Source organism: Phoenix dactylifera, chromosome 13, assembly GCF_051530095.1.
Source record: "Phoenix dactylifera cultivar Ajwa chromosome 13, Ajwa_hap1_PhDact_Kaust_v1.1, whole genome shotgun sequence".
NCBI classification, from domain to species: domain Eukaryota; kingdom Viridiplantae; phylum Streptophyta; class Magnoliopsida; order Arecales; family Arecaceae; genus Phoenix; species Phoenix dactylifera.
Genome location: NC_143202.1, coordinates 21,463,725 through 21,486,399, shown reverse-complemented (window position 1 = coordinate 21,486,399; position 22,675 = coordinate 21,463,725). Strand labels below are relative to the sequence as shown.

Below are 22,675 nucleotides of genomic sequence, written 5' to 3'. Positions count from 1 at the left end.
GAAGTAACTATTCATGTGGTCTCTTGTATCTATGATAAATTACTCGATTTAACGTTTCTACATATTGATATATATATGAATCAATAAAGCTGAGGTCAGTTCATTGTTTCTAGCCATTTGTTGTAGTTGGTTGATGTCGGTTAATATTGGGTATAAACAGCACTGAAGCTCTATCATTTCTTCAGCCACTAGCAAGACAATGACTTTTTTTCATAATGAGAACATTAATCTGGATGCTCTCTGAGCCCATTTTAACAACTTCATTACATGTTAATAAGATTATATTGCTACAGCAACAGAATCCCTTGGTGCATTAACTTAGCCTATTAGCACCATGCTATTATGCTGCAAAACCTACCGACTGAGGCCTTTCTCTAATGAAAGCTTGGTGGTATATGTTCTCCAGAGTTCAGAGGTAATTAACGCTGCTTTCTTAGAAGTTAGAAGCCGAACCATATTACCAAAACTTACAATAGATGCCCTTAGTCCATTGCTGTGGCTCCATGTGGAGCATACTGATGACCGTAGCCGCCAAAGAGGATTAAAGACTTGAATCTAGTAGATAGCTTTGGAAACTTTGGGGATAAAACCACATAAAACTTGGCCTGGTTATCCTTCGATTGGCGACCTGGTGCCACCATCTTTTGATCTAAAAATAATTTGTCCCCGTATCCTAGTACTCTCTTCTGCATTGCCTTTTTTTTTGGGGGGGGTAATTTTCTGCATTGATTTAAAACAATCGTGAGAAAGATGATTGCCGATATTATAGGAATAACATACTTCATCCTATCTTGTCAGACTAATAAAGTAAATACCGGCTCCTTTGGTTTGCCGGAAGAGGAGGAAAATATGGCCGAAGAGAAAATGAAGAAATACTTATAATTTTCAAAAAAAAGAGATGGAAAAATTTAATTTCCACCAACTCGGAATTGGAATAATTTTTATTAAAAAATATGTTTAAGCTTTAAGATAGAATAGTGCTTTCTTTTTATTAAAGGGATAACGAATATTTTAATAAAAAGTAGGTGCTTATTCAAATATAGGCCATCCTAAAATATTTTATTCTTTTATGGTCAATTAAACATGCAAAACTATATTTCCATGCATCATATATTTTAGCATCAGCTTTTCAGAAATAACATTACAATGAGAGAAAAAATTTTGCGAACCAAACAAGTCCTATATTTATTCTCCCCAGGGGAAAAAAACAAGGGATATTAAGTCATGGGGTTCAAAAGGCGGTGCATACAGTGGTAAGTAGGCTTTGTAGATTAGCAAAGAGGCTGATGAGATTTTTTACTTTTTGAGACCGGAAAGGGTGCTATCATCATCCCTTGAACTATAGCGACGCTCCTCTTTTACCTGGAACAAGTTCAGGTTCCGATCCTCATATTCCTATACCACCTTAAACTATCTTGTACTTGGCTTCCTTATTAAACACTGTGGGGCCTTTGCCCTTCCCTTTTCCATGTAGAGAGGAAAAAGAGATCATCGTCAACTAACAATTCCATGGCAATGAGTCCTGAAGGAAGCGCTGAAACCAAGCCAGCTACAAAAATGGAGTCCATTGCAATGCTCAATTCTCCTTTCAGATAGAACTCTAGTGCAGATACAAGAAGGAATTCGCGCTTCTTCACTTCAAATTTCACCAACCCAATGCTTTCAGTAAGCTGGGATAACAGAAGGGAAACAATGAGGTCATTGTTCTGAGAAAAAAATCACAGGACTAAGCATGTAATTGTAAAGCACAAAGCTAGTTTAGGCAAAGACCAGAAGTTATTTTGAGTGCCAATGCTGCAATAGCTTCGAACTCAGCAGAACAGAAGGGTGGAGGATCTAGAAAGAGAGGATTGGAGAAAATTCAGATTATGTTAAATAATATTTTTTGTTAAAAAAAGATCAAAAATTGAAATAAGAAGTGCATAACAAGAATAGAAGCAAGTTTAGTTAGAGATTCTAATGCAGGTGCGGCATTCTAAACAAAAGTTTCCTACTACTATAGTCTAGAATGCAAATCATGCTGCACTAAACAGTAGTGAATCCATAGCCAACATAACAAAGCCACACTTGCAGATCATAGCAATCAGTGAACCACCATTCTCTCGATGCTTAATAACATGCAAAATACAGATATATTTTCATCAAGTCCAATGTACTATTGAATATGATCACTTCTTGAAGCTTCCTTCATCACAACAAATAATAACCAACAAGCTATCAAAACAGATATGATAATTTCAGCTAAGCGGATAAATCCATCTAATGTTCCATCCTATCAAGGACTGCATTTTACCAATCGCAGGCACCCTTAATAAACTAATCATAGCATAAGAAGGTGTTGAATTGAGTTTTCTATGCCACCATGTGAGAGGATTGCCTGCATTCACATTATTCTTCCATGCGGTCCTCCGCTTGTGATTGAGAAACCTTTATTTTCATCTTTGGAAGAGTGAGGGATGGATCCTCTTGGATGGCAGCGGGTGCTTTGACCAAATGAATGCTCTGCTCCAACTCCTTAGCTGCTGCCTGCTGCTCAATGGCTTTCTTGCCTTTCATCCTATGAAAATTTCCATAACATATTAGAATATGTATTGAAGAGTTATGGTATAAGAGGAAATGATTTCAGCACATCCATCTTTTTGACAGCACACTAGATGTTGCAGAAGGAACCCACCTCATAGCATGGTGTCTAGCCTCTCTAGCCACTCTGATTTTGTCAATCTTCTTAATGGCCTTTAGTGTGCTCTCTGTAACATTCCTATCATATCTCTCAGGCCTGTTGCGTTTCCTCTCCAACTCAAAGGTCGAATCCTTGAGAAGAATGACAATCATTAGACATTGGATTTACTAAAACAGCTTAAGGGCCATGAGAGGATGTATAGGGAAGATTAATGCTCCTGCCACATTTATTACCTGTGTCATATCCTTCCCATGTAATCGCCTGTATGCCTTTGTCCATTTCAACTTGCGAGGATTTCTCTTCATTTTAAAGTTCTTATGGCATTTGGATCGGCAAAATCGGAAGATCTGCAGAAAGATGCTGGTCAAAATACTATCATAGGGGCCAAAAAGAATGTACTAGGCAATAAGAATACCATGCTCATACATGCAAAAGTTTTTGACAAACCAACCAAACCATCAACGTATGAAAACCCAAACACATAAAATATGGTTTATATTTGCGGTCAAGTGCAGCATACTGGCTTCGCCTATTTTTGGGTCATTGCTATGCTGACATTTTTTATCTAAATCAGAAATATATCCCTGTTAGAGTGCTAAAAAATCTTATATCTGCTTAACCTTCACATGATAAGCTACTTTAACTAACCAGTCAATTTTAAATGTTACTTCCATGTCAGCTACTCCTCATTCAAATATACCGATCTAATTACAAACTGATGCCAAGCAGCTGCCTAGATGCCTTGCAATTGATACCCTTTTAATTCACCTTACCTAGCAAGTTCGGATACATATGCTACCCTATATCAAAATTTGTATTACGCCACATTACAGACATAATATATGTAGCATTGCTCATGATACAACACAGGAATCAAAAATTAATGATATTAAAATGATAGACTATAGTTAATTTGTCAGCACCACTTTCTGATAAATGGAAATCCGATAGTTTACGGAAGAATATGTGCCTCAAAAGGGGAGGAATGCATTACGGTTAGATCAAGGCCGGGTTAAGGCCAGACTATCATAATTGATAGATTACATATATACGTATAGCAAGATGTAGTATACAATCACTAAATGATCCCCAAGCCAAAAACTTGCAATATCAAAAGTCTATTATATAAAATTAACTTAATAATGCATTCTGAGACCAGAAACCATGAAAATCTTTGTCTGGTATAAAGATTTGTGAAGCATATTACATACAAGAACATAAAAAACTCCAATCTATAAAAACAACTTCTCTTTGGAACAAAGAGAGTTTAGAATATTATTACAGGAAATTATCAGAGATATAGGGCCTACCTTTGCATCATTGCGAACAAATTGAATACCATGCCCTGGATAGATGGTTGAGGAACAGAACCAACACTTCTCTAATCTCATTTTGTATTTGAGTCAAGTGTCAATTATATCCTGCAATAAGTTAGAACAAAATCATATATGAGACAAGTTATTAAAAGTCATCATCTGATTCCATCATAGTCCAGTTACTACTGACCATGATTATAAAATAGCGAGAAGGAAGTGCTATACAGGGTGATTACTATCATCAAACTTAGGCTGTTAAAAGCGTGAGTAATGTGAACAGGTACTCAAAATTTAACCAAAAAAAGAACTAAGATGATCGAGTCAAAAATAGAGGAGAGAGATGAACTTCATTGATACCGTAAACCATAAAATGGCCAAAGAATGATTATTTTTTTGGGAGAGGGGGTGAGAAGGAGATGGTGAGGATACAACCAAGAACTCATTCATTCAAGTAATTGAAGAAGCAAGACAAGTAGCAGCAAAGATTTAGGAGCAAACACAATCAAAAAAAGCTAATTTCGTGAACTCAATCATAAAAGCATGTTTCATAGAGATCATATTGTGGAAGGATCATAACCTGATCTCCAAACATAGAACAAAATCTGAGCCCTAAATGCATACTTTAGAAACGTTAATCTTGAGCTCCAAATATGTAATCATAAAGATCAAGGTGCCTAATCTTTCGATAGAAGTTGGAATCAATACTGCTGGAATTGATCTTTGCCAATGTTTGGAGCATAAGAAAGGATATGTGAATCCTACAGTCGAAGATATGAGGTATGTGAGGGGAAGCAAGGGTTTTGGGATGAAAAGGAAGAGAACCTAGAGAGAAAGCAAGGATTTTAGGTGAGTAAGAAAGTAAATCACGCACAATCATGGATCCTGCATCAAGTAAATCCTGCACAATCATGGTCCCCTGGTTTTTCATAGTAGTCAGATTATGTGATTAAAATTCATAACACGTCTTGGAAATTCCAACCAAATATCCTTTTAAAGTAAAACTCATTCTTTAATAATGTTTATTACATGTTTTAGTAAAACTATACATCCAACAGTATCTTAGAGATTGCTAGAACATGTAACCAGAAGAGAGACAAGAAGAAGAGGGGGGATTGGTGGGGGGGGGGGGGGGGGGTTAACTGTTGGACTTGTTGATTACAAATGTATATGTTTCACTATCAATTGACTCTAGATGGCTAAATCTCCAACAAAGACTTGAATATTGGTTGATTAACTATATGAACACAAGACAGTTTGCCTTATAACAAGTAACTGAATTACAGTTTGGTTTGCATTAATGCTAAAAGTAAAGAATTCTCTAACCGATGTCAGACATATAGACAAACATCTGCATGTCTCTATTAGAATCCTGGTCTAGGGCAAAGAAATATTCTCCCACTATTTAAAACAACATGAATAATACAGGCCCTTATGATATTTCTTGAGCCTAAGATCAACCCATTCAGCCTCCTAACTATAGCATTATTCTCAGCATACTCAAGAAAAACAGCAATAAGATTGGATCTTGGCAGGACAAAAAGATGGAAAGCAAAACACCAGTGCCTCTTAACTAAGTAAAAACTTTATCATTCTTTTTTTTTTTTGTTATATAACCAACAAAAAGAAGAAAAGAAAAGGTTATACAAGCATCACGTGTTAACTAATATAATGCAGCAACAAAGCTAAAACTTCAACCTACATTTGTCTATAATCTATACTGCAAGACCATGGTATGGTACATGCCCTTTTGATGTCACAGACATTTGCTCATACATAAAGATAACAATCAGTAAAGGCAAAAAAGACATATCAAAGTGAGCACATTCACATAGGAGCAATAAAATTCCCCTTCGTCATCAATGGACAAGCTCAACTGAATGCAAAATCCAATCTGAATTATACTGAACTAAGCAATCTAAAGAGTTGTACACCAAACTTCCTTCTATGTTCAAAAGTTACAATGGATATCATTTTCGAATCGATCCATTAAAACCCAGTGCCTATTCATATTTGCAAACTATATTTGCTAAGATGAATTGCTAAAGACTAAGATTTAGAATTCGGAACTGATACATAACAGAAGCTGGTGATGAAAAGAAAAGACAAAATGGAAAGGGGAAAACAACGAGAAATTGAGATGCGGGTGATGAAAAGAAGAAAAGAGCGGCGGATTTGCCGGTCGGAACAAGAATTGGAAAAAACAAACTGGCGGTGGGAACCGACTGACCCTCCTATTTCGGCTTTCTTTTAACCGAGAAAGAATGGAACAGCGGAGGTTAGAGATGGGATGAGATCTCCGGAGGTGGATTTAGGTTTAGGGCACGGATTCGTCGTGGATGGAATCCGAGAGAGCGAGATGGAGGCTCGATGGCTGGTAATTAACTCGCCAGATCGGGGGTATGGGAGTATGTGTCGAGGAGACGAGGGGTCTCCGTTCAGGTGGGGATAACGATCTGCAAGAAGAAGCTAGGATAAACCCCACAGAGAATAGAAGAAGGGAGGAACAGAGAAAAGAAAGAGAAGAAGAGAGGAAAGATCAAGGGAAGAAAGAAGAAAAGATGGATCTTTCTTACCTTGGTAGAGCAGAGGATTCGACGGGGAGGCGAAGAATCCGGAGGAGAGGAGAGGGGAAAGAGACACTGAGGGAGGGAGGGAATAGAGCTCGGGCGGCGCACAAATGACAAACCTAAACCCTAAGTAAGGAGAAGTGAGAACTTGGTGGACCTCACGCCGAAATCGGGCAGAGGCGGAGAGTTGGGCCGGCTCTGGGCCTCGCAGGTTGTGGCTCTTATCTATCAGTCCAACATGCAGTCTAGGGCTGCAAATGGGTCGGGTCGGGTCCTAGATTACCCCGATCCGACCCGGTTGCATGTTCGGGTCCTAATTTTGGACCCAGACCCGACCCGGTTGAAAAACGGGTCGGGTCGGGTCGGATCCATACCTACCCGACGGGTCATTCGGGTCGGGTCCGGGTCTGGTCGGGTCCGGATTGGATCCGGGTCAGATTTGTATTTTTAATTCAATATTTTGTCAACTCCAATACGCCATCACCAAGTCACCATCAGGTGAAGCCTTTTGCAAGCTCAACAATTCCTCCTGGAAGCGTGAAAATAAAGGTTTCTCCTTTTTTTTCCAGAAAACAAAAAAATTAACAGCTTAATAACGATGTATATCTATGACAAATAACTGAATAAGTAACAAATATTTTAAATTTTTATAAGGACAAAAATTTGCCACCAAAAATATAAATAAATAAATTCCTTCTTCAGAGTACAAACTTCAACTTGAGAGTACAGATTTCAATTGAATAGTTACACACTTACACTAGCAGGAGCTAATTAATATATAGGCATACGGACAATCTAAGCATTTTTTGAATTAATGACTTCCACAGAAAGCTTTACTCTTGTACAAAGCTGGTTAAAGGAATTCAAAGACAAGCTGTTGCTGCAAGCAAAATGGGTTAGCTTCCCAATAAGAGCATCTTCTTATTGGAAGCAAAATGGCCAACGATATAATAATGGCAACTTGGCATTTGCAGCTTTATGAAGTGGAACGCCATAAAATGAAACACTTGTCATGGGGACCTTCATAGGCTTATAGCGTATCCATTCTCCACCACCCATGTCATCTTTTTTTCATAATTTATAGCATGCAAAGCCAACTATAGAAATCCCTACTATATGGATCCTCCCGTCAAGACCCAAGGACCTAAACTTTGCTTAAGTCAATCAATATTAGGAAGGAGGAAAACTCTGATGAATGATAAAAGTAACAAATCCAAATTTGTCTGTCATTTCATGAGAAAATAGATCGTATATAAACCCGTCCTCTTACAGAATATCACAAGTTATGCAAAAAAAAAAAAAACCACAGCACTGTTCAAAACCAGATCAAGGAAGACTTTAGCAGAGAGAATGTCGTGCATATAGAATCTTGAAAACTGTGATTAGATCTCAAAAAAAATGGGCAAACTAGGTTAGATCTCACAGATTGGTAGAAAATAAAATAAGTAGGCCTGGCACGCCCCTCCAAATCTCCCGACTATCCCCGACGACCCCCACCTCTCCCTCTCCCTCTCCCTCAAGTCCGGCGTCATTGCCCTGTTACAAGATAAGGCCCCTTCGCCGGAACCTCCTCCCGGCCTATGCTAAAAAAAATATGGAGGACTGGAGGAGGGACATACCTTGGGACGCTGAAGAATGAAAAGAGGGAGATCCGCGGAATGGGGAGCTGGAAGTCAGGAGATCTAGGGCACCGAGCACGGAAGCGGTCTACTCTTCTCCAAATGATCCTCCGCCGCAGCTCAAGATCTAGGGCACAGCCGCACGGGAGATCTAGGGCACCGAGCACGGAAGCGGTCTACTCCTCGTCTCCTCCAGATGATCCTCCGCCAAAGCTCAAGAGTCAAGACCTAGGGCACGGCCGCACGAGAGCGAAAAAGGGAGGAAGGGGTCCAAGCGGTGATTCGGTGAAGCGGATGATTTATATATCATCCGCTTCTACTTTCCTTGCGGGCTGCGGGCCTAGCACTGCGGCCCAATGGCCCTGCTGCCCTGCAGGCCTGCATGCCTTAAAAAAATTGATCCAAAAAAATTGGGCGGGGCCGGGTCGGGGTGCGGGTCGAAATTAGACGGATCCGACCCGATCCGAAAAATAGAACGGGTCCAAATTTAGAACCCGATCCGGCCCCGCGGGTCCTAAAATTCAGGTCGGGTCGGATCTTAAACGGGTCGGTCGGGTCGGATCGGATCACGGGTCGACCCAACCCATTTGCAGCCCTAACAGGCACAAATGTAAGTGCGATATTTGTGCCGAGCCAGGCTTGGGCAAAAGCAACGAACTTAACTTCTACTGCAGAGCCCGACCCAAGCCAGGTCCTTTACAGAGCCATGGACGGAGATTTTTAAGATCACTGGGAATTAGAGCTGATCAAAACCCGGGCCGGGCCGGGCTCTATAGCAGAAATTAGGCCCGATGGCTATGCCCAGACCCGGCCCAGCCCGACTGTCGGGCTTAAATTTTTGTCCAGGCCCGACCCAACCTTATAAATCTGGTCCCAGGCCCGACCTGACAGGCCCGGATTTTTTTTTTTTTTTTGAATCTAGAAATGAGCCAAAATGGCCCAACAGCTTAATGGGCTCTCTAAAACTGGATGTATTTTTCTACCTTTATTTAGCTCCCAAGACACCCGATTGTTCCAAAAAAATGTAAAAACAAATAAATATGAAACAAAAAAAAGGGATCAGGAGCCCATCTCAGCCTGATAGCCGCTCCCTGAGATTCTCAGGTCAGGGGAAAAGAAACCAAGAGGAGAAAATTAAAAGAATCTCCACCCTCCAAGAAGTCCATCTCCAATCCCCCGATCTTTCTTCCTGATGGCCCAGCCGGAACCGGAGCAATGTGAGGGAAGGAAAACCAAGACCAAAACCAAAAAAGAGAAGGGATGAAAGATCACTCCCTTCCTCAGAGTTCAGACGTGTGTATCAACTATCAAGCCAACCAAATCCCTCCTCCCTCTTTCTCTCTAGTCTCCACCGGTCCACCCAAAACAAAATCCATCCGGGATCGAGCTCGAAGAGGAGGAGGAGGAGGAGAAAAATCTTACCGGTGACTGTAAGTCGGTGACCGGAGCCGCGGAGGTTGCCGTCCGGGGGAGAAGGACGCGAAGAGCCGCCGGTCGGTCGTTGAAGAGGCGACGATACCGAGAGGAGGCGGCGGCTACAGGGAAACCGGCGGAAACCGGCTACAGGGAGCGGCTATCAGGCTCTCAGCGAGGGAGGGGGGCTCTCAGCGAGGGAAAGGGAGGGGGCGGCTCTCAGCGAGGGAAAGGGACGGCGCGAGGGGGGGGGGGGGGGGGTGGCGGCTGCTCTCAGCGAGGGAAGGGGGAGGGGGGGGTTTAGGACTTTAGTTTTAGGGTTTCTTAATTTTTTTTAATATATTATATTTTATAACAGTGTTTTATAGCCGGGCCGGGCCGAATCGGGCAATTTTTAAAAGTTTCTAGATCCGGCCCGATTTTTTTGGTCGAGCCGTTTTTTCTGCCCAGGCCCGACCAATGAGCCCTTTTTCAATGTCCAAGCCCGAAAAATTTCAGACCGGGCTGGACGGGCTGGGCGGGCCGGCGGGCCCGCGATCCCCTCTGCTGGGAATGGAGGCGCCCAAACAAAGCAACGCTGTCTTGGAATTAAAAACTTCATCCGTGATCGTGATGAACTCTGATGCTAATGCAACAGCCTTTCTGAAAAATTCGTGGTGAAAGAGGCTGGGTGGTGTTGAGGACTCGCTCATTCCTCGATAGCCAAATAGCGCATGCGTTCGAGCCCACCATCGCGTCCATGTCCTCGGCTCGTCTCCGTCCCCTCCTTTACTCCCTCCTTCGCTCGACCCCAAAACCCCCCGCCCTTCCTCCCAACTTCTCCACCGCCGTCTCCCCGGACTCCGATCTCCCGGTCCCCGCGTCCCCTCCAACCCAGGAATCCGTCCTCCGTGTCCTCAAGAAGCTCGACAAAAGTCCCCCAAAGGCCCTGGCCTTCTTCAACCGCATCACGTCCCAGTGTGGCTTCAAGCCCGCCCACCTCACCTACAATCTCGTGCTGCAAATTCTCTGCCACAAGGACTCCATGAAGGATTTCTGGGCCTTCCTCAAGTCCGTGGACGACGCCGGCCACACCATCGACCGGCGCACGTACGTCACCCTCCTCGCCAACTTCAAGAAGCACAAGATGGCCGCCGAGTCCTCCGCCTTGACCCAATTCTACTCCCGAGCCATGGCGAAGGCCGCCTCCGATGCCGCCATCGACTCCGCCGCCAAACTCATTCTTGGCTCGGAGGAATGGAGCGAGGCGGTCGAGAAGAAATTGCAAGCCCTCAATTTGTCGTTGTCGGAGATTGTGGTCGCGAAGGTCCTTCGAATAATGCGACGTTTCCCTTCAAAGGCACTGGCTTTCTTCCGGTGGGCGGGGCAGAGGCCGGGGTACAAGCACGGGTCGGTGGCGTAAAATGCTATGGCTCGGGTTCTTGGAAGGGAGGATTCCATTGGAGAATTCTGGAGCTTGGTTCGGGAGATGAAGGGCGAAGGGCATGAGATGGATGTGGACACGTATGTAAAGCTCTCGAGGCGGTTTCAGAAGACTATGATGATGAGGGAAGCAGTGGAGCTCTATGAGCTCATGATGGATGGCCCCTACAAGCTGGCAATTCAGGACTGCGGCATGCTTCTGAGGCGGATTCCTCGGAGTGGAATGCTGGACCTCGAGTTAGTTTTTAGAGTTGTGAGGAAGTATGAGGCTGCTGGGTATTCACTGTCGAAGGTCCCCTATGATGGGATTCATCGGTCGCTGACCAGCATTGGGAGGTTTGCCGAAGCTGAGGAGATCTTGAAGAGGATGAAGCTTGCAGGTTATGAACCGGATAGCATCACTTATAGCCATTTGGTCTATGGACTCTGCAAGGTTAAGAGATTGAATGAGGCTTGCAAGGTTTTGGACAACATGGAAGCTGATGGTTGCGTTCCCGACCTTATGACTTGGACCGCTTTGATTCAAGGGCATTGTTCGATAGGTGAGGTCGATGAGGCCTTAGAGTTATTGACAAAGATGATTGAAAGAAATTATGAAGCAGATGCTGATGTTCTGGATGTCTTGGTGAAAGGTTTGTGTAGTAAGAGAAGGGTGGATAGTGCCTACACTTTAGTTGTTGAAATGATGAACACCCATGTAAGGCCATGGCAGGCTACCTTTAAGTATTTGATCCAAGAACTACTGAGTGTAAGAATGCTTGAAGAGGCATTGAAGGTTCTCAATTCAATGAAGAGCCATAGGTTTCCTCCTTTCGCAGACCCTTTTCCTCCCTATATAGCCAAGTATGGGACAATTGAGGATGCTAGGGATTTTCTGAAAGCATTAACAGCGAACAACTACCCGTCATCTATGACCTATTTACACGTCTTCAAGTCCTTCCTCCAAGAAGGCAGGTATTCTGAGGCTCAAGATTTACTTTCTAAATGTCCTCGCTATATCTGTGAGCATGGTGAGATCTCTAAGCTCTTTAGTTCTATTAAAGCTGGGAATGCTGCTTGAGTTTACTTGTCCAACAACTCATGAAGGCCTTGGGAATGCCAATTTTAGGCCTTGATGGATTGTCATTGCCATGCACGATGATATGATCAGACTAATGTTACAGTCTATCTTTACCTGGTATTTTTTTTGTGAATAGTGGATGAGTTTGTAGCTGTTTAATCTGTTTTTTATGCAAAATCCGGATACACTTTTCATACATTCTGCTGACCCTGAATAGTTGTTTGTGATAAGGCTTGATGATTATGGTTGTGGTTTATGTGATCATTCTATATGCATTATATAAAAAGCAAAATATGAATCTTTTTCTCCCAGGACTTGGAAAATAACCTTGCAACGAAAGTGATTCTTGACCTGGATTCCTATTAGCATTGTGTTCGGAAAGAATCTACAGATGACAATGATCACAAATTGTGGTCAATAATTTTGGATTCTCTTTTATGCTCTAACTAGTCATTGGATTCTCTTTACGGCTCCAAGGAGTCATTGTGGAGATTTTTAGGCCTGAGAAAAAGGTCTAACATTGCACTTCTAGAAACTGCTTCTGCAAATGTATTATACATGATAGATTTTCAAAGTTATCGAGAGCCCCCTTTGCTTTATAATCTTTATGAAGCCCTAGGCTTAGTCGAGTTTTTTTTGTTTTCCCCAAAAGCATTAAATCATGTCTGCAGGCCCTCTTTATGTTCTTAAAACAAGTACTTGTAAACTGAAGATCTTTTAACATTCTAAAATGGAATAATGGAGAACTGTTATGAGCTGATGAGTCTCTCGAGTTCTTCTGCACGTGTACTCTAAATATGTATGATGGGAAGTCTGTATATTAAGTTATTAAATCAGTGTTTAAAAGGGTTGAGGTGAAAAACAAGGCTTCTATCACTCTTGATGAAGAGAAGAGTAAGCTTTCTGGTGCTGCTCATAAGCAGAGCCGGCCCGGGCCCTAGGCGACTGAGGCGGTCGCCTAAGGCCCCGGGCTAATGCAAGGCCCCCGGGAGGCTGACCAAAAGGAAGCAAAGGCCCCGATCTGGGGCTGGCTACGAGTCTTCTCCCTTGATGGAAAGGAGGTGGAGAGTTTCCTGGCCTGCAGAGGGGCAATTTGGGATGTTGGGGACAGTAGTTTTGTTTTGGGTAGGGAGAGCGAGAGAGAGAGAGGAGGGATTTGGTTGGCTTGATAGACGCCTGAAGCCACTCTTATCTTTCATCCCTTCTCTTTTTTGGTTTTGGTCTTGGTTTTCCTTCCCTCACATTACTCTTGATCCAGCTGGGCCATCCGGAAGAAAGATAGGGGGATTGGAGATGGACTTCTTCGAGGGTGGAGATTCTTTTAGTTTTCTCCTCTCGGTTTCTTCTCCCCTCTTGGGTGGTAGAGAGAGAAAAGGAGGGAGGGGGTTTAATGGCTGCTGTGCTGTGATGTTGCAGTTGCCGCTTGGGTACTTACTTGAAGGGGAGATGGTGGGATGGGGTGAATTTCCCATAATGACCCTACTTTTTCTTAGAGAGGTTCCTTTATGGAAAAATTCTTTCCTTTACCTTGACTATGAAGTGCCATGGGATGACCTTTTCCTATTTGGCTCTTGCTTGACATGGTAAACAGTATTGCCAAGCATTATCTCAGTTATTTAATCAGTTTCATGGCCCTTCATTTAGTATAATTACTTTTATGTGCTTCCATTCAAGAATTATATTAAATAAAAAAGGCTTTTTGTCTATCTTTGTTAGATTCATGTATCTTTGTTAAAATAGTGTACTTGATAGCTATCTATTTTTATATATTTTTTTAAGTATTTTATATTTATTAAAAAAAATATTAAAAAAAAGGCCTCGTTCATTGGATTCGCCTTAGGCCCCAGAATGTATTGAGCCGCCCCTGCTCATAAGCCTCATGGTTTTTGTTCCCAAGTTCTTTAAAATCTAATATAATAATGTGAAATAAGATGGATAAAGGTTTTGGGGCTTGTGTTTGGACTTATTCCCGTGCGTGTAGGAGGTCTTTTTTTAGCGTTGGGTTTGTTATCAAGGCAAGGGGAGTGTGCTTTTTCGCGTGTTCCTTAACTTTGAAATTTGGTAAATATCACATATTCCATCTAACAAATATACATTAGTAATGTTTTTAACCATGATAAGATTTAGAACCTGAGTTCATCGACATTATCATTGGAAATATTGTGAAAGTCCATCTCTTTTGAAGCACTAGTTATAGAACTGATGGAAGAGTAATGTGCATACATCCTATGAAATGTATCTTAAAATGTAGGATGTGGCATGTGCTACATATGATCTTTGAGTTTTTTACTATAAGAGTGCCAAAAAGAAAAGTGCAATATGTTGTTGGAAAATGCAAAATCTTGAGTGGAACAAAGGCAAGACATTGACAAACCTGACCCTCTAGTTCCTTTTCCAGGATAGATGTGTTTAGGCATAGATAAAAGCACGATTTACAATCCTCATGGTTGTGGATTGTCTCAGTAAATAGGCATATTTCTACCTAGTATCCCATCCTTATATTGCATCAACGTTGCCCATTTGTTTGTAGATGGTATTTTAACTGTATGGTTTGCCATGATATACAGTGAGTGGTTGCCAAACAATTTTCACCAAGGTCTGTCGTACCACCTCATACCGCTCGGGACGGAACGTACCATATCATACCGAGAGAAAATCGGTATGAAATATACTTTTAAGTTAGTACAAGCCACGTGCCGCTCGTACCAAGGCGTGTACCGATCCATATCGAGGTGTACCAAGATAAAAATTGAGAAAAATGATTAGAAAACTATTTTGGTACAGTGGTGTATCATACCATGCCGTACCGTACCAAATTGATAAGGTACCGATACAATATCCATTACTGGAATTGCTGACCTTGGTTATCAGCAATCAATTTTGGAAGGAGTTCTTTTTTTCAGGGTGCAAAGTTGAATATGAGTACGAGGCACCGTTCTCTGAGAAATGACGAAATTGAGGTCTTCATCTGATGCTCGGAAAATTAACTATGATGCTTAATTAGTTCTAGCAAAAGAAATGGGTACATTAGCTTCTTTTAATTGAATGATGGCTCAATAGCATCTATCAATTAGCTACAAAAGATCATTTCATTCAAGAAAGCATATCAACCTGCACACCTTTCATCCCTCATCAATATTACTCCCATGGATTTTTGGTTGTACCCCACATGGATCAAGCTTTGTGCATGCTACAACTCAATGACAACTTTAATTGTTGTTCAGGCCAAAATCGAATAGCGTGCGGACAAATATTGGACTAAAGGTGAGCTTGAAGAGTATAGTTAGGCTTTTCATCATCTTGATTCTTGTAAACAACTATCCATTAACATTCATCCTCTTAAAAACTATTATGTTAGTTTAGTGGAGAATATGGTGTTGTTGCTTATTGGCTTGAACTTCTCATCGGTGTTCATGGTACATCCAATTTTCTGTTCTCGCACATAAAGAATAAACTGGGTGATCATTTGTTCCTCTCGATGCCACTTGCAGGGATTTCTTCTAGTGAAAAAAGCTGAATTTTTACCATATACCATTGCGGACTGGAGGTTCCTTAGGTGGAATATCTAGGTGTTAATTGAGGTTGTAACAACCCAGGACCTCACCCAAAAGGACTAGTTGAAAGGTATTATTTAGGTTCCTTGATTCTGTATAAGTATTCAAGATCTACCCAGCGAATAACCAATATGGGACTAAACACATGCCCGCATGGGTCCTTATATACTCCCCCTATTTAAGCCATGTTGTTCTCGTGAGGCTAAGGGTTCGAATCCATTCAAATCTAATCACAAGCACCATGATCGGCCCATGGTCAGTCTCAAAGAATCCGTGCTGCAGTGTTCCATAGTCCACATAGATTATGGATCAGGTCCGTTCTGATACCATTTGTAACAACCCAGAGCCTCACCCAAAAAGGCTAGCCGGAAGGTATTATTTAGATTCTTTAATTCTGTATAAGCACCCAAGATCTATCCAGCGAATAACCGATATAGGACTAAACACATGCCTGCACGGGTCCTTACAGAGGTCATTGTTTAATGGGCCAATTTACAATTCAAGCTGTAAAATGGGAACCTTATCAGGTAATACATGAGAAGTTTATGGAGTGCACTTTTAGCTAGCTTTAAAGGCATAATTGAGAATGAAGATGCAGAAATTATACAATGTTTTTTCTAGCTTTCCATACTTTGGTGTTTGGGCTTGTTTTCCTGGAAGGAGCTCGTCAGAGTAAACAGACCATTTCCACAACAGCAATATATGAAAATGTTGTGAATGAATTGATTGAAAATCTTGGCTTGGCTTTAGAGAAATACCATGTGAAATGTTATGTGATCCATCAAAAAAGAAATTAACGAATGCTACGAGCTTTAACATTATCCAAATCATGTTATATGTGTTGGTAATTTGTTCCTTTTTTTCATGTCATCAGCAAAACCTGCAACAAAATGATGGATGACTACGGCTAAGACTAACCATGACAAGTTATTGCAGCTATTTGTAAAAGATAAAGCAGCAGGATCAATTGTTAGAACTTGAAACTGCAGAGAAGAGAGCATGCTGATGGGCTAGGTCAGAAAGTGTAGACCTTATGGACAACATTGACAATATTGATCATATGATGTCTCAAAATGAACTTATTCTGGAGGAATTTAATAATACAATCAATGATACCACTCAACCAGCAATTTCATTTGAAGGAGAATCCCAAGCACCTTCCTTATCTGCAATATCATCAAAAGACAAGAAAAGAAACGGTTTAAGATTTGATGAAGAGTATGAAGTAATAAAGAAGGCAATTTATGATGTTGCTGCTGCAATCGAGGGTGGTCGAGATTCAAAAGGTGAAGGTTTTTGTTCATTTAGTGAAAATTGGACTTTGTCTGCAAGTATAAGGCTTGAGCTTTTGAATGTACATGGGCAGGGAAGGCCAAGAAGAGAAAGAATAGAAGATAGAAGTGTCTCAAAGAACAGAGCTGGATATACCATCTTGTATACGAAATGTTAGGCAGGTGAAGTTAGTAGTGCATATTAAAGCCAGTATTCTGATGAGGTGTAGTATAATGTCCATAAGCCCAATGTTGTTATTTTGCTTGAGACTTATCTTACTAGAGAATTCGTTTGGGAGTTCTCAGATCAATTGGTGATGATTAGAAATTCAGTATCATTCTTGAGGAAGGTTCCTCTGGCAAGATTCTAGCTCTTTGGGACTCCACAACTTGGGGATGGTTATTGTTGTTTATGTCTCTTAGTCTGTGATTTGTGTAACAGTTGCTAATTTATCTTCTTTGGCTTGTCTGTTTTGAGGTTTTTATGCAAGCACAGGGATGGATGATCAAAGCTGCCATATGGAGTGACATGATTCAAATCTTAGGTGGTTGATTCATCGCTTTCATGCCTGTGGATATGAATGTTATATGTATTGCAGAAAAGAGAAGAGAGTGACCTTTTTTATCTGGATCATAACACGGTATGGGTTCAAGGGTTTATTCCTTCCGAATGGATTATTTGATACAGGTTCTTATACAGGATCAAGGAATTCAAATAATAACTTCCGGCTAGCCATTTTGGGTGAGATCCTGGGTTGTTACAACAGCTTTGCAGAGTTAGTAAAATGGATGTCCTTGAGTTTGTTAACCATTATTAACAGAGCAGCAGCTGCTTGCAGCATACCTGGTGAGAATACTCTTGATTGAACCAATTGGCAAGCCTTCTTGCTATAGAAATTGGCAAGAGGTTAGAGTAAGCCATTACCTGGAGACACATCTGAACATGAGGAAATACTTTAGAAGACGGGTGAGAAAGAAACTAGACCAGGTGATCTACTGGTAGCCTCGTTGCCGGGCAATTGATAAAATCTCATTGGACAGTGCAAAAGGGGTTGCTTCATGGTTGTTGAGAATTTAAAATGGAGGCATGGTGAGAGGAGAATTTTGTTTGGAATATGAGCATCCTTGTCTGCAATCTGAGTACTAGTATGACTCGGTTTTGAAACAGTGTAATGGGGGTTTATCCTTGCTTAAACATGGGTAATCCTGACTATCTGGTCAAATCAGGGATAATGGGCTAAATTCTATAATGTAAGTTTCTAGTATTAGCTATGCCTAGGTGATGTAAGCCCATTTAATTTTTGTTTGATCCAAATATAATCCTTATTCATAATTTAAATAGTATTTTATATTTAAAACGTGTGGTGCAATTTTTATACAAATCATATTTTATGTTAAATATTTAGGAAAAAGATTTAAAAATTTTAAATTCAATGATGCATCCTTCAAACTGAAAATTCATATTGTTAAAAATAATTTTACACTACAAAAGAATATTTAGAAACCAAAGTTCACATCATTTTAGTAGCTTCTAACCTTTGCATTTAGTTGATAAAACAAAAGAACAATATCAATTACATTAAGTATGCTAAATTACAAGATAGGATACATGTTGATAATCTACTTTATTGATTATAATATACATATCTTTGAATATAGATATATTTTGTATCATGCTGCTAAAAATATTTATTTTTGTACCCACATGATGCTTAGATTAGAAAGTACTAAAATATACTATGAATTTTGAATTCCAGTCATTTTGCATCAAGATGTGATCTAACTATTATTACTTTACTATTATGGTAATATAATATTTTATATTATTATAATATAATAACATAGTGATATTTTAAATAAAAATTAAATATTAACATAATATTATATTACGAGGTTCATGGTTTATTCTTTTATTAGGTTTACATATATAAGATCATTCCATGAATTGGGAATTATAACCATGTTGTTGCCCTGAATTCATCTTATTTGTTGGAAAGAAATGAACAATTAGTCAAAGGTAGGAATAATATTGCTGTCGTTGGGAACCGGTCTAACCTAGATGTTGAGTTAGTGGTAGGCTGGAGTTTATGGCTCATGCACCGGCTCTCTTTTGGGCTCCATCTGTTCGTTCCTGCTTTTCTCGAATCTTATCACTCGAAGTGGAAACTTTCTTAATCAACTTAGAGAGAATTAGAGAGACCGAATAAGATCACTGCAGACCTCTATGGCCATACGTTGGTAGATTTGAGTGGCAGAAAAATAATTTTGGATGGCACTCCGACGCTGACTCCAATCTGAAACCTCCAAATGGTCGAGCCAGATGTTGAATTTTTAGTGACCGATTCATCTCATCAGCATAGATTGATTTTAATGTATATGAGATGCAAATATCTTGCCAATGTTTTCAATGGGTCTAATTTTATAATTAAGCATTTACTAGTTTGAGAGTTGCACAACTTTTCACAATTAAGATTTCTTCTCTACCACTCAAATCTCATTGATATAGTTTAAGCTAATTATTCTCCAGATTATGCCTTTTCTTTTTACCTGCTAGAAGAGTGAGAATGAGTCTTGCTGATAATATATCATTGTCAAACTACTATAATTTAACATGCCCTATGTAGTTTCAGATCATATTGTGATTCTAGTTCTCCAGTAGATGGGGACAGTTTTAGCCTTCTCTTTCTTTGTGAGTTTTAGTTGCTTATGTCATCCTCTGTTATCTAACAATAATAGAGGTGTACATTTCTCATCTTATATTATGTTGTAGGAGCTGTATTTAGAAGTAATGATATTTGCACAAAATGAAGGTTTTATTTTTGAACTGTGACCATTCTAAACATTTTTGGCAATAAAAAAAAGTGATATGCGCTATATTTGTCTGGAGGCATAGACTTATCTAAAGTTTGTCACATCTAAGGATTTAGAGTCAGAAGTCATGCTGGTCTTCTTAATGTTTATGATGACTCAGGAGCTTTTATTTGGATTAAACTATTCTATCGTTATTGGTATAACATATTTGACTTCCACTGGCAATGCTTAACTCTTTTTTTGCAATAACAAAACACCATGTACTACATGCTATGTTCATCTAAGATTTGCTATATTTTGTGAACTTCAAGTTGAAAATGAAGTTGGCCTTCTTAGTGCTTATGACACTGGAATTCTTATGCAGGTCAAAGTTATGGGCGGATGCCTTCTTTCCATTATATTCACTAGCCCTTCTTTTGGATATCTATTGTTTTATGATATAATCCCATAAAATCTATCAGGTTTTTAATTGCTTCATGTAAACTATGGAAAGCAGAGAGTTTTTTCCAGGTTCTCATTGCTACATTTTCTATCAAAACTTAACCTTAGTTCGAATGCAATTATCAATTATAGTTGGTCCCAGCTTTTTATATTTTTCTTGAATACAACTGCCAAAGGAATGGCCTTTTATTTTATACTTTATAGTATCACGCATGCATGCATATTCTTCCTTGGCACATTTGCATCTCATGTGAATGCTCGTCTTCTGTTCTCCTGCACTTGCATCTGAGTTAGGAAATTATGGACATGCTCATGCATAAGCATGTTTTAGGTATAAATCTTATTGCTCTTCGAATGCCTTTTTACATTGAACAGCATATGATTGTCTTTCCTCCATATTAGAAGGGATATAACCCAATTATGTTCCCGGTGATCTGAGGTCCTGGGAGGGACGAACTAGGGATAGTCCTAACTTTTGGCATTCTTGTGCCCAAAGTGGCTGCTCCAGGACTTGAACCTTATGTCATTACATTTGTCAACCCAAGCTTTTTACCATTGCACGAAGCAATGACCCCTCGTTTTTTCCTCCACATTCTAATTGTAATTTTCTTTTGCACCCATCCATTTGTAATTTCCATTCTGACATTTTGTGGATGTCCCGTTGGGAATTGAATCCTTGGAAGAAACTATGGTAATACTGTGGTTTGCTATGTCCTTGGAGCTGAAAACATGCCTATCCATCCCGCTTTAAGAATTAGTATTACTGATCCTTGTAGTGCAACATGTTTATTAAGTCATGGTTTTTATGGTGATAAATTTTATCCCCAAATGCATCTCTATCATTTCGTTCCTAGATTCAACTTGACAGATTTGATCTAATGCTATGTTCTGTGAGAACCATCTCCTCCATTATATCTTGTGATAAACCATGGCATGTCATGGGAACCCTACACTGCCATTTTCACATGTCATTCATTTTTCACAGGGGAATATTCAGTTGATGATGCATGGAATTTTCAAGAATTGCAAGAACAGATTACAAAGGGATATCTCTAAGAGCTGCACAATCTGTTCCCTCCTAAGTTTACTCCAGTAAGAATTTAAACCATGGATTTTCCAGTCTTGTTACTAATTATGTTTAAATTCTTGCTTTCTTTTGCATCAAAATTAAATTGGCAAGCACTTCTCTTTTCTGTCTAGGTTTCTTTAAGTTGCTGAGAGAACGATTTCAATATCCAGTCAGTTATTAGTGAGTTAATTGTAAGTTTTCTACAATAGCCTTCAACTTTTGGCTGCATTTGCTGGAAGTTTTAAATTGTCATTTTATATTGGGACACCATTACTGGCAAGCTATAGAGGAGATATCCACTGAAAATAGTAAATTTTGTGATCCAATAATGTGAGAGATTCCAGGGTTCTTTAGCGGTGGGCGAGGCATATCACAGTTGCTAAAAGATTATGCTTCTATTTTTCATGAATGTGTAAATTATGGACATCTAATTGGATGGCCTATTGAATTTGTTGTTGTATGTATCTTGTGTTGTTTATTCAAATAGCAATAATTTTAGTTAATTTCCTGACTTGTCCATATAGCACCGTATCTTAAATGGGCTGAGAACCATGCCATAATTTCATCGCAGCCAACATTTTGCAGCATTTTTTCACATGGCCTCTGCCTCAAAAATCATGTATGTTAAATGATGTGTTAGGGAATATAAGATGAAGACTGAAGAGAACTGTTGAATGTACATAGCATGTGCATTGTATTCCATTTTGCTGCCATGACATTCTGGTTTTGCATAGTAGTTCCTCTTCAGCTACTAATACAACATCTGACTCTTTTGTTCATATCGATCATTTTAGGAATGCAGATGGGGCACAGAAACAACAGATACAAGGGTGAAGCTCTGAAAACACCAATTCCAAATTTTCAGTTTTGTGATGAACTATTTTTCACTTGGCAGGCAAAATTCATGATGCTCTGAATTACTATTATTATTATTATTATTATTATTATTATTGAATCTTAAATTTATCTTTGTTAAAAGGAAAAATGTTAAAAGTTTAGCATATTTGAAGTTTAGAAGACAGAATTGCAAACTGCAATGGTGGGCAGCTAACCACTCTAATGAATTACAACTGCAAAGGGAAATGCCTGTATGTCAGTTGATAATGACCTAATGATCAAGGCCTAGTCAATGAGAGGGTTTTTCTTTTTTGCCTTAATGAAAATTTCACAATTTTCAGGTGATTAAAATGGAAAAAATAAATTGAAAGCTAAAACTTAGATCACCCAAGCAAATAGATCCACTTTCATGGAATCCAAAATTATGCATCTAATGTTGCATGATTGTATTACATAAAACCCAACTCAAACTTCCAAACTAACATTGCCTCCTGATTCTAAGAAAAAAGTAATGAGAGAGCTTTGTTCTACAATGTTGACGTTGATGTCAACAAACTCAGGTTCCAATTAGGGGTGGCAAAATATGACCCGACCTGCCAACCCGACCCGTGTTCG

The 22,675-nt window shown here is 39.9% G+C and overlaps 2 protein-coding genes across 19 annotated transcripts in view; one reads left to right on the top strand and one right to left on the bottom strand.

The window, feature by feature from the left end:
* Positions 1–204: 204 nt before the first annotated feature.
* The window catches only part of LOC120112181 (putative ribosome biogenesis protein RLP24), a 30,079-nt gene continuing 7,608 nt past the window's right edge, over positions 205–22,675 (bottom strand). The window contains exons 1-8 of one of the 8 annotated variants that reach the window (XR_016398208.1): positions 4,187–6,660; positions 3,991–4,101; positions 2,914–3,027; positions 2,675–2,811; positions 2,378–2,557; positions 1,771–1,836; positions 1,301–1,670; positions 264–720 (exon numbers count right to left, since the gene is read on the bottom strand). Coding sequence is in view for 4 of the 8 variants with exons in the window: in XM_039130936.3 (XP_038986864.2) it covers positions 2,389–2,557; positions 2,675–2,811; positions 2,914–3,027; positions 3,991–4,071 (501 nt within the window). In the remaining 4 variants the exon portion in view is untranslated. Of the gene's footprint in view, positions 721–1,159; positions 1,837–2,084; positions 2,558–2,674; positions 2,812–2,913; positions 3,028–3,990; positions 4,102–4,186; positions 6,773–9,604; positions 9,744–22,675 lie in introns of those variants that run through there. The other 7 variants (XR_016398205.1, XR_016398207.1, XR_016398206.1 and 4 more) reach the window with 7 other exon arrangements.
* On the top strand, positions 10,217–22,335 carry LOC103723161 (pentatricopeptide repeat-containing protein At3g02490, mitochondrial-like). 11 transcript variants are annotated; one of them, XR_015972654.2, is made up of 5 exons: positions 10,223–11,967; positions 16,506–16,917; positions 16,998–17,543; positions 21,140–21,246; positions 21,355–21,681. XR_015972654.2 is itself a non-coding variant. In XM_039130938.3 (3 exons), the coding sequence occupies exons 1-2, from the start codon at positions 11,004–11,006 to the stop codon at positions 21,208–21,210; spliced, it is 1,035 nt and encodes a 344-aa protein (XP_038986866.2). In that variant the 5' UTR covers positions 10,217–11,003; the 3' UTR covers positions 21,211–21,246; positions 22,018–22,147. The 11 variants fall into 11 exon arrangements, 4 of the variants coding, with proteins under 4 accessions (XP_038986866.2, XP_088565942.2, XP_088565941.2 ...); XR_015972653.2 differs by having other exon boundaries at positions 10,223–11,971; XR_005513691.3 differs by lacking the exons at positions 16,506–16,917; positions 16,998–17,543 and adding an exon at positions 22,018–22,335 and having other exon boundaries at positions 21,355–21,414.